Consider the following 11,786-nt stretch of genomic DNA (forward strand, 5'->3'; position numbering starts at 1 on the left):
GACGGAGAAAGAGGAAGGGTAGGGGGAGGAGAAGGCAGAGAACGGAAGAAGAAGGATGGGGGAGGGAGGGAGGGGGAGAGTGGTAGAGAGGGAGGGAGGGAACACAGAGAGAGAGAGGGAGAGGCATGGATTGATGAGGTGTGAAGACTTTTTGAAAATTTTAGATCAGTATGTTTAAGAGATGTAGCATTTCAACAAAGCTGTCGTTTTTTTCTCCAGGGATCTGAAACCACAGAATTTGTTGATCAGTGAAATAGGAGAGCTCAAACTGGCCGACTTTGGTAAGTTGTGGCTTGGTTAATTCAAACTCTCATTGCTTACTTTGGATATTTACCGATCAATGCTTGATCATGTTCAAATATATATTAATATTAGTTATCAGGCAAAGTGTATTTTCTGTTGGCAGTTATATTTTATAACTGGCTATGTCCTTGCACATATGCTGCTGACTTTGCATGTTAAGTCTCACTTTTGCTAGTGATAAATTATGCTTTTTATTTTTATGCATTGTTTTTTGCACAGACAAAAAGATATTCATGTGCTTTGAATTTGTTTCCGTCTTCTGGTACTTGTAACACCCTATAAAAGAGTGAACATGTTCAAACTTTAAGATGTGGATGAACATAGCTTTATATTTGTATGGATTGCTCTTTGTACTAAAGAAGAATACTAATGAGCTTAAAATCACGTATCTGTTTTGTTGCAGTTCTGTAATGAACAAAGAGCATTCCTGCTAACACTTTAGCTGTGGATCAACTTCACATTTTATTTATATTAATTGGTCTTCATACTAATAAGAAATGTTGTGGAGCTTGAAGTAAAATTAGAACTGCTGTTAAAATTGTTCAAGACGGCTATTCATTGTTAAGGTGAAAAAATCACGTGATTGTCTTACACAGGTGGATATCTTGGACAGTGTCATTGTAATATTTTAAAAAAACTCCTATGGTCGTATGCAGTTGCGAACGCCGTAAAACCTCTACTAAAAATAAACTCAGTTTGGGGAATGGGAAGTAGTCTTTTGTACGGGTGATTGTCTTGGGCTGGTGGCCATTGGAGCAGGTTCAACAGTTCTATCATTTTCTGCCTCAGGTTTGGCACGAGCAAAGAGCATACCTAGTCACACGTACTCCCATGAAGTGGTCACACTGTGGTACCGGCCGCCGGATGTCTTGCTGGGTTCTACAGAGTATTCCACGTCACTGGACATTTGGTGAGAGAGGATTGATACTTGGCTACTTTAGAATTACAAAGTTCTGTATAAAATTTTTGGCTCTTTTGAGTTACTAAGACCATGAGGTCACTACCAAATCTTTCCATCTGCTCTCTCTAAATGGTAAGATTATTTAGAGTTGTTATCAAGATATTCAAAGAATTGCTTTTGAAAAAGATTGACATCTTGTGAAACTTAAAATCTTTGACGTTACATTTCTCAAAACTAGGTCCTCAGCAGATAGAATCTTGTAATTCTGAGGTCGCGACTTTTTTACATTATTGCTAATGCAGGCTCGTCAACTTTCCGGAATGTCTTAAAACTGTCCCAGATTTAGCCATTGGGTATTTGAGAGCCATATCACATACATTTATGCCAAAACTAGTCCCACTTGATATCATTTTGTTCATTGTTACATAATCTGATATTTTAACATTGGTAGCAAGGTGCTCAAGTTTACCCAAACTACACCATAGGTTGTCTTGGCATAAATTACCTCTTGTCAGTTATTTTCCTCTTTGTCAATGCTAGTCTGTGGAGAGTAGGTCATACCTTTTTGTTCTGTCTGTTCTTTCGAGGTCTTGTCTTACTCTTTCCCTTTGCTAATTGATCGTTGATCATTACTGTTACCAAGACGGTGAGTGTCAATGTAATTCTCTTTACTCAAACTGCACCTAATGTTCCGTCTTGGTTTAAATTTCCCCTTGACAATCATTTCTCTCGTCATGAAATATGCTCAGTGGGGTGGTTTGCAGGTGCTGTGGTGTGATTTGCTCCCCTTTTTCTTATCAATATCTATCGTTCCTATCCCTCCGCCTTCTTTTCTGTGTATGTTTATCTCAAGTAATAGTTCTAATCTTTGGCACCTATATGACCTATTTGTGTTACAAGTGCTGTAAAAGTCTTATAGTGGGTGGTTGGCGGGTGCTCTGGTGTGGTTTGCTTCTTCTTTCCTATCAAACATCTATCGTCCTTATCTCTCCTCCTTCTTTTTTCTGTTCATTACTCTCTTGTAACACCTCTAATCTTCGGCACTTATGTGACCTTATTGTGTTGCAAGTGCCGTAAAACTCTTACTAAAACTAAGAAAGTCTTACTGAAACAAAATGGGTCTAATCTTTGGCACTTATATGACCTATATGTGTTGCATGTGCCGTAAAACTCTTTACTAAATCTAAAACTAATACTGAGATGTGCCTTCCGTCCCCAGGGGTGTGGGTTGTATTTTCACGGAGATGATCTCAGGGAAGGCCACGTTTCCAGGCACCAAAGACGTGCACCAGCAGGTCCAGGAGGGCGGGGAGAGCACGGCCCCGGGCATGAAGGACATCTATGACCAGCTGGACAAGATCTTCTTCTTCATGGGCACTCCGACAGAAGAGACGTGGGAGGGCGTCTCCAAGTACCCTAACTATGACCTCTGTGAGTTTTGGCTGAAGGAAATTGTTTTTATCACTTTGCCCACTCAGGACGTTGATCGGCGATGGTTGTTGTTGTTGTTGTTGTTGTTTTCAAATCCCTTCAGCTGCGAGCATTTGTTGATCCACTTTTTGACAGCAATGCCTCCCTCAAGTTACCACATGTCCTTGTCATCTGGTCAACGCCAGAGTAGAGCAGGCTTTGTAAGTCTGTAGGTGTGTGTAGGAGCCTGCGTTGAAGAACTGCCAGGTTTGGGCAGTGAAGGAGAAGATGTTCAACGGTCTCCTCGTGGTAGTCACAGTGTCTGCAATGGGGTTGATTCTGTTTATGTGCTTGTTGGTGTGTAAGTGTCGATCGGCGATGGTAAAAAGCCGCTCCTTTCCCCCCACAGTACGCCGTTGGAGACTCTCTGATAAAGCATAAAAAATGTTGTAGGAATACTCTCCTCGTAGACATGCATACTTGTTAAAGTTGTACTTTCCTTTCTAAATGGTTTGTGTGTCCTTTGAGGGTGAAAATCAGTTGGTTTACAACAACTGGAGTACATTTTTTGGAAAATGTTTTTCTAGTGTACCCTACCTACATCGTGGTACATGGGGACTAAGGCTGTGGAAAGTGTTAATTAATGTACATACTTCTGTGTGATTACAGATTTACATGCTTTACCTAAATGCAAGAACAAATTCATCAGTGAACAATACAGTACATCACATATGTTCAAAAACTTCTGTGAGTTTTGTTTTAATAACAATGTATATAATAAAAAGTGCCTATTTCCATACGATCTGTTGTTCAAACTAGGTCTTTTCTCTCACATACAAGTCTTGTCAACTGATGGTGTTTTTTCCTCCCGTGAGTGGTTGGCGGGTGCTCTGGTGTGGTTTGCTTCTTCTTTCCTATCAGACATCTATCGTCTGTATCTCCCCTCCTTCTTTTTTGTGTTTATTACTCTCTTGTAACACCTCTAATCTTCAGCGCTTATATGACGTTATTGTGTTGCAAATGCCGTAAAACACTTACTAAAACTAAAACTTTTTCCTCCCACCTACTGTCATGTTTCTAATTCTGAACATTTCTCAGCATGTTACATGTATCTCAATTGTTCCTCCCCCAGCCAAAGTCCTGAAGCATCGGCCTCACCCGTTCATGCTGTTTGTGCCTGGGATTGTGGATCTGCCCCACGCCGAGTCTTTGGCCGAGTCGCTCATGCAGGTCAGTGGAGAGGTTGTTGGGGGCTTTTGTGGTCTAGAGGTTAGTTTTGGTTTTAATAGAATGTTTTACGGCGCTTGCAACTGCGTAAGGTCATCTGAGTGCCAGAAGATTAGAGGTGTTTCAAGAGAGTAGCAAACATAAAAAAGAGGAAGGGGAGATAAGGACAATAGATGTTTGATTGGAAAGAAGAAGCAAACCACACCAGAGCACCCACCAACCACCCATATCTAGAGGTTAAGGTGTTTGCCTGACAGTGATGGAAAATTTTCGTCTCTAGAATTTTCTCCTTTCACCTCCTTTCTTGCTCTCGAACCATGTTCTGTCATTCTGCTTTTGTCTCTCCTTTCTGCCACCGTCCTCTGGGCGTCTGACTCTCTCTGCAGCCGTTCTACAGCTACTCCTCTGGGCGCCTGACTGCTATCTTTTTTCAGCCACACCTCTGATCTTAGGGTAGGTAAGATCTAACACCTAGCCTTCTCGGGTAAGGGTGAAAAAATCTCGGAGGTCCTTGTGCAAGTTGTGTATGTTAAAGATCCCTTGGTGGTCCTAAAAATCGACAAGAGTAGGCTTCAGCTGTCACCCAGGCAAAATGCAAAATTAATTCCTACCAAACTGAAGAATGATTAATGTGTCCCAAGCGCTCATATGACCTTATTCAGTGGCAAGCGCTGTAAAACACTAACCAAAACAAAACAAAAACAAGGAGAGTTGTTGGTCCACTGGTCAGGAGTTAGAGTGAGAGAGAAAAACTTCTTTGGTATCTCCAACTAGATAGTCTAATTTTCAATGAGATCTGATTCTAGTAATTGTTGTTCTTGGCATAACAGTGACTCATTTCGATGGTCAATAATTGCATTTTTTCAAGACTTTCCTTATCTAATTTGAAGAGACCGGGTTTCTTCAACTTGATCATAGAAGTCAAAATTGTCTCAAATAATGTTGGGAAAAGAGTGTTTTTGGTTTGTTTTTCTGTTGCGCATCAAACGTCTATCTTCCTCATCTTTCTTCCTCCTTGTTCTTTGTATATTACTCTGTAGTAACAACTCTAATCTTTGGCCATTACACGACCTATTTGTGGGTGGTTGGCGGCTGCTGTGGTGTGGTTTGCTTCTTTCCTATCAAACATTTATCGTCCTTATCTCTCCTTCTTCTTTTTTATGTTTGTTACTCTCTTGTAACACCTCTAATCTTCTGGAGCTCATATGACCTAATGCAGTTGCGAGCGCCGTAAAACCTCTACTAAAACTAAAACTAAATTACCTATTTGCGTTGCAAGAGCTATAAATTTCTACTTAAAAATGAAACAAACTGAAGATATCTCTGTTGAATGGACTCAAATAGAGACATTACTTTCTCTTCAGATGCCTGCTCACAGGCGAATCTCAGCACATGCAGCTATGAAGCATCCTTTTTTCCAAGACTTGCCCCCAGCAATACACAAGCTTGGAGACAGTGAGTGCACAGTTTTACGTATTGTTTTTGTTGTTTGTACGAGTCGCACAGAGGGAGGGTCAATGTCTGTATGTGTGTGGGTACATGTGCCTTTGCGTGTGTATTGTGCTTGTCAATGTATTTTATGTTTGTGTGTGTGTGTGCATGCGTGAGTGTGAGAGAGAGAGAGAGAGAGAGAGAGAGAGAGAGAGAGAGAGAGAGAGAGAGAGAGAGAGCGAGAGAGAGAGAGAGAGAGAGAGAGAGAGAGAGAGAGAGAGAGAGAGAGAGATTGCGGGCGGATGCACGGATAGATAGATGGACGGACGGATGGACGGACAGACAGACAGAGGTAGGGGGGGAGAGAGTGAGAGAGAGAAAGAGAGAGAGAAAGGGAGAATGAGGAGTTATGTGTTAATATTTGTGCAGTATAGACTACAAAATGTTTGAGATAAAGACATCCTTATGTGAATTTGATTTCCTCCCTCTCTTTTCTCCATCATCCCAGCCACATCAATATTCAACATTCCTGGCCTACAACTCCAAAGAGAAGATGGAAATCCGAGTGTTGCGAAGAGACGTCACTCGAGCCGGCGCGGCATTCGCACTGTGTTGAAGATGTGACGCAGTCTGAGGCGGGCCCAAGGCTAGTGTGCTCAGTCTGGAAGGTGAGTGATGGAGAGAGAGAGGACTTTAGGTTTCAATAATGGTCATTTAGTGCAGGGGAATAGAAAGACAGACCAACAGAAAGACAGACCAACAGAAAGACAGACCAACAGAAAGACAGACCAACAGAAAGACAGACCAACAGAAAGACAGACCAACAGAAAGACAGACCAACAGAAAGACAGGGGAGGGAAAAGAAAAAAGGGTCTTTCGTCACATTTTGTTGTGATTATGGTCATATAGTAAAGAAAAACCTAAAGGAAGATAGGGACTGCACATAGAGACCAAGTTTTGAACCAAACCAACCCAGGCAGACAGAATAGTGTAGGAGATTAAGTGTTTTATTGAAGGAAGGTCCCGAGATCCAGGTACTGAAATAACTAAAAAGAAAAGATTTTGGGGAAAAAGTTGGACAAACCAACAGAAACAGAGGGAAAGAAAAGAAAAGACGAAAGATCTGCCAGAGGTGCCCAACAACCAGGTAGAAACACTGTCTTGGTGTTTAGTTTTTCCTTATGAAATAAGATATTATCTACTGAGTAAAAGATATTTTTTGTCAAGTACCTTGTTGATGGATGTGATGATGAGGGTGGATAGTCATGCTTTTGGGCTAACTGATTGATTTTTATGTGTGCGCATGCACGTGTGTGTGTGTGCATGAGTGCATGTATGCGTGTGTGCAGATGTCAGTGTGTCTGTGTGTTAGTGCTCTTGTGTGTGTGTTAATCCTATGGACTTAAGGTCACACTCACCCTTCAGCATTCTGAACAAATGCCTTAGCAGTTGAGCTAAAAGGAACTCAGGTGCGTGGTTTCTTCTGCTTCAGAGGCCAGGGCTCAGAGTGTCAAGTGTGTGTAATGACAACTTATGATGAAGGCGAAGGAGAAGTCTTTGTGGATGGTTGGCGGGCGCTCTGGTGTGGTTTGCTTCTTCTTTCCTATCAAACATCTATCGTCTTCATCTCCCCTCCTTCTTTTTTGTGTTTGTTACTCTCTTGTAACACCTCTAATCTTCGGCACTTTTATGACCTAATTGTGTTGCATGTGCCATAAAACTCTTATTACTAAAACTAAAAGGAGAAGACTTTTGGGTTTTAAAAAAAATGTGTTAACTTTCAGACATGTACAGTTGTTAGGGTGTCTGAGGATACCAGGAATATGTAGTTAAACCTCAAACCAATATATAGGCAAAAATAGTTAGTGTGGTCAATTCTGGTTGATTTTGAGTTATACGTACCAGGAGATTCCCCAACCATTTTAGAAAACAATGCAAGAGTTGTTTCTTGTAAAAACCACTTAAAAATATCTTTTCTCAATTTATTTTCCACTGTTTTCAGATATTAAAAAGCAATAATGGTGTAACTTTGGTTTTTTGCAGTTCTTATTTCTGCACACATTGTTACTTCAAAATGCAATATCTTTTCTTCTAGAAAAGTTAATTGAAATTTTTGTTAATGTATAATAATCTGTAAGATCCCAGCTTTCAGAAAAGCACAAAACCTCAAAATGGCCCATAGCTGACATATTCCTGATTTTCTCAGACCAACTCACATTTACATACCTTTTGTCTTACATTGTCTCATCGCCTTTCCGCTCACTCTTTCTCCAGGTGTTGTGAATTGTGGCTGCTGGTCTGTCAGCGAGAGAGAGAGCAATGTTTTGCCGTCCAGAGTACAAGGTAGAAGAGATTATATTGTCAAGTTTGCTTCTCCCCGAGGACTTGAAAGACTCCATAATCTCTACAAAGCTGTTGCTGCAGCTGATGATCCACTACTGGATGCACAGTGGTTTAGCCAAGTGCACAGCCTTTTCTTGCAGAGTTTATGTACAAAGAATCATAATGTGTTGATAGACAGCAAGAAGTGGTGACATATTCAGTCTGGACAGTCAGATGTTGTGAAGAAATTGCATTTCCGTCAATGACAAAGTGGAATTATTCTCTAAGGATCTGGTCATCTTGGGAGAGCTTTCCTTAATACAGATACTGTCGTCCCGTGATCTGTGGAAATTTTCACGTATTCTAACGGTGAAAGCTTTCCTGTGGATGTTGTTTTATTTGATGTACCAGAATGCTTAATGCTTAATAGTTGTGGATCAACTTGTATGTATGAGTAATTTGTGCAGCTTTTTTTGTCAGCTTTTGATGATGTAAGCAGTGTCGTTGATCTTGTTTGCGCTCTTATGCGTCCATGTATTTGGTTGTTGAATGAACAGTGGGCAAATGTGCTATATGAGGGAGACAGTAACTGTTAAAGAATGTGTTGTGTGAAGGATATAGGGACAGTGGAAGAATGCCCAGGGAATAGTCCTCCTGTTGCTTACATATGCCCATAGTGTAAAGAGGTTTGGAGAAAAGAGTCCACCCTCTCTGGTTAATCACTAATGTAAGCTGCTGTTTGTCTTGACTCGTAAGCTGCTGTTTTTGTTACATTGACTGCCTTGTCAAGGTGGAAGGCAGAAATGCAGTACTGTGTGAGTGGGAGGTGAAATCTTACCTATAACTTGAACCCTCCTTCTTCCTTGAGTCCTCTGTAGGTACCTTAGAGAAGGTCAGATGGGAATTGAGAGGAGGGCGTAGATGGAGGGGGAAGTGGAAAGCTCTCATATAGTTTATGTTTTGTTTGCTCTTTTATTGCCCACCCTTCGGATATCTAAGTGCAATTAAGTTCTACAAGAACTGGCCAAAAATACTGTGCACTCTGATTTCGGAAGATCTGTATCTTTTATGACATGGCTTCGAGTCATAGAGGGCTAGCTTGAAAGACTTGCTGGATGGGGATAGTAAAGTTGTGTGTGTGGAAGACGTTTTGGGAGGAGATAAAAAGTGCTGTCAAAAAGTGGATCAACAAAGTGATGGGTCAAGATTCATGTACTTTTTTAACGATGATTTTTATTAGAAGAAAAAGTGTTGTGCGAAAGTTTGTATTAAGGGTAACAGGGTATATTGTGAATTGATGATCCGAGAAGAGAAGTAGGTAAATCCAGAAAGACAGGTCGGTTTAGTCCTTTTTTTTTTTCATGAGTTTTCCCTTCTACTCTAATGGAGATAATACAAGTGCTTCTTTTGTGCCATACATGTTAGTGGATCAAGGATAGTTTTGCACAACCCCCCCCAAAAAAAACAACAACAAACAAAACAAACAACAAAACAAAACAACTCCAACCAAACAAACCAGTGACCGTTTAGATCCAAGGATGATATCTGAGGATGCTAAACCAGTGACTGGGCTCAGTGTGCGCCAAAGGCTAACCAGTTCTGTTGTATGCCCACAATGAATAGAGTGAGACAGACTCGGCTCATGCTTCTTTGTAAATGGGTTCAGTTTACCTAACTACTGCTCTGAAAGATCTGACACTTTGTATGGAGTTGTGAAAAATGTTGCAGAAATTTTTCTGTTGATCTATGGACCCGTTGTCCCAAGACAGTAAGTAATGAGGCAGATCAGACAAGGTGTGAGATGACAAAATGGGAAATAAAGAGTACATATCGCCATTGTCATCACCCCCCCCCCCACCCCCCCAAAAAAAAATAAAAATTGGAGTTAAAACAAATTTCTTTTTTTTCACACAGTAACGCAGGGTCAAATTGAGTTTTTCACGTTTCTTGCACCAGTGATGATTATATGTATGTGAAGAATGTGAAAGTAGTCATATTATGTTTGTATTTGTGTGTTGTATTATTACATGTAATGCAGATCTCCTTTAACTACATCCCACCCTCAAGCACAAATACCCTCGTTGGTGGCCTCTCAGTTACCGTACCGAGTTCTCTATGGGGCTGTCGTACAAATCACCACATTCGGCAAATCATCCCATTTACTGCCTGAATCTCTCTGTATTTTTATTTTAATGGCACTTTTCTGAGGTTTGTTTATTGTAGGGTAGTTTATAGCAAACCATCAATTATGATGGTAAAATTTCATTTAACTTACGGGCCAGGAACATTGCTCCGACTCCAGAACTCTTGTAGAGTCTGACTCTCTACTGACTGCCCCTTGTTGATGATGCTAGAGAAAACTTTTTAAAAACAGTTTTTGACCTCATATTTCTTTTTTAACCTTGTGGGTGGTTGATGGGTGTTTGTTCTTGTCTGGTCGTCTCATTTTGCTTCAATCTGCTCATATGGAATATGGCCGCTATCATGCTGACTGTATTAAGTTTTTCTTTTTAATCTTTCAAGTTAAGGTACTCTTTATACTGCATTGATCTTCATGTCTTTTTTTCTTGTTTTCCATTCTGTCTTACTGTCCTCCCTCATTTTGTTCCGTCTTTCTATCTTCCTTCTTTGTATGACCATCGTTGTTCAAATCCTTTTCCCCTCCTACTTATCTGACAGAGAAATGACATTTTGTTTCCTCCTCTAGAACCTTACAACCTTGCTGTTGTTTGCTAGTTCTCCACTCAGTAGCCCCTGTCGTATATACTTTGTTGCTTGAATCATCAAATCACTGAATCTCTCTGTTATATTATATTAGCCTCTGTGTTTTCCGTTCTTTGAAAAAAGGGTAATAAACCTGTATAGTTGCTTCTTTTGTCTACCAACTTTTGTCAGGAATTGGATTCTGTAGTATATTTTAAACAGCAACAAGAATTCTGTAAAAAAGAAAATTTTGTACATCATTAAGTCAGTTTACAATGAAGAAGAAGTAATTTCTTAACAAATCATCAGCCTCCATTAATTTGGAGTGGTTTGGGGATAACGTTTTGATTTCACTTAATGTCTTCAGTTATAGTTATTAACACCTGTCTTGAGGTTTGAGAGAGGGGTGGGGGACTGAGCATTAGGTATCCTTTCCTATATCTCATAAAGAGCGTAATGGAAGGCTTTTCTTCTGTCACCTCTTGGTTTGGCAGTGTACTTCTTTGATGTGGTAGGAGAGTTGGCTTGGGGGAGTCGACACTTATGGCTTCAGTTGTGGGCAGAAAGCACTTACAAACATTAGCCAGCTGATAGAGAGGTATACTGTCTGCCATAGTACAGTAGAACCTGCACAAGATGATCACCCACTGTCCAGAGGAAAGTGGTCATCTTATATGGGTGGTCTTCTTGGACAGTTTCTTTTGAATACCGGTACAGAAAAAAGGCCAAGGGGGAGGGGGGGAATGGGAAAAGGTCATTTGTTCAGGTTATTGTCTTGGACAGGTGGTTGTTAGAGCAGGTTCAACTGTATCTCTCATGCTTGTCGGAATAGAGCTGTTCACTATCTAATGTGTATGTTCAGTGTGTACCTGTTTATAAAATTGCTTTTGTAGTGAAATGTTTGTACTTAGATCTTTATATGATTTGTATAACTGGAGAGGGATTTGACTAAAACTAATGTTCAATGAGATACACTTCTCTTGTGGAAAATCGTATTGGGTTGATAACAACAGTAATATATTTCCCATTGTAAGCTTTGACTTTATGGGAATTTTATTTATAGAAATCCAGTCCCACTAAACAAATATGATCCGTGAACTATTTGAATTTACAACCTTTTTTAAAAAACAAATTAGAAATCCTTTTCTTATACATAGGTTTCTTAAGTGTAGCATTCTCCACAACCCTATAGTTAAGAATACTGTTTGTGCTTCTGTAATCCCTAAAAATTTAGAGTTGAATGTGTCATTGTTTGCTAATGTGCAAGAATCATACAGGTTTTGTGTTACTCTACGTTCACACGTTTGAAGGAGTGAATGATTAACCCTTTTTTCCTAAGTATTTTACGTCTGTCTGTGTTTTCTTGGATACTTTTTTTCTTTTATAAGTTTCAAGCTAGGTGTATACAATAAAAGGAGTAGGCTGTCAGTTAAGCTATGTCAATAGTACGTTGAGACTTCAGAAAAATAGGAATTGAAGGAACTCTGTC

At 40.1% G+C, this 11,786-nt stretch overlaps 1 protein-coding gene across 1 annotated transcript in view; it reads left to right on the forward strand.

Annotated features, from left to right (window-relative positions):
* LOC101862276 (cyclin-dependent kinase 14) overlaps window positions 1-9,450 on the forward strand; it is a 112,981-nt gene extending 103,531 nt beyond the window's left edge. Inside the window, exons 5-11 of the mRNA XM_035970114.1 lie at window positions 201-281; window positions 1,093-1,213; window positions 2,424-2,635; window positions 3,747-3,844; window positions 5,206-5,296; window positions 5,781-5,940; window positions 7,547-9,450. Coding sequence (XP_035826007.1) covers window positions 201-281; window positions 1,093-1,213; window positions 2,424-2,635; window positions 3,747-3,844; window positions 5,206-5,296; window positions 5,781-5,896 — 719 coding nt within the window. The 3' untranslated portion in view covers window positions 5,897-5,940; window positions 7,547-9,450. The remainder of the gene's footprint in view (window positions 1-200; window positions 282-1,092; window positions 1,214-2,423; window positions 2,636-3,746; window positions 3,845-5,205; window positions 5,297-5,780; window positions 5,941-7,546) is intronic.
* Window positions 9,451-11,786: the final 2,336 nt, after the last annotated feature.

The sequence above is a fragment of the Aplysia californica genome, unplaced genomic scaffold (genome assembly GCF_000002075.1).
Source record: "Aplysia californica isolate F4 #8 unplaced genomic scaffold, AplCal3.0 scaffold00223, whole genome shotgun sequence".
In the NCBI taxonomy this organism is placed as follows: Eukaryota; Metazoa; Mollusca; class Gastropoda; order Aplysiida; family Aplysiidae; genus Aplysia; species Aplysia californica.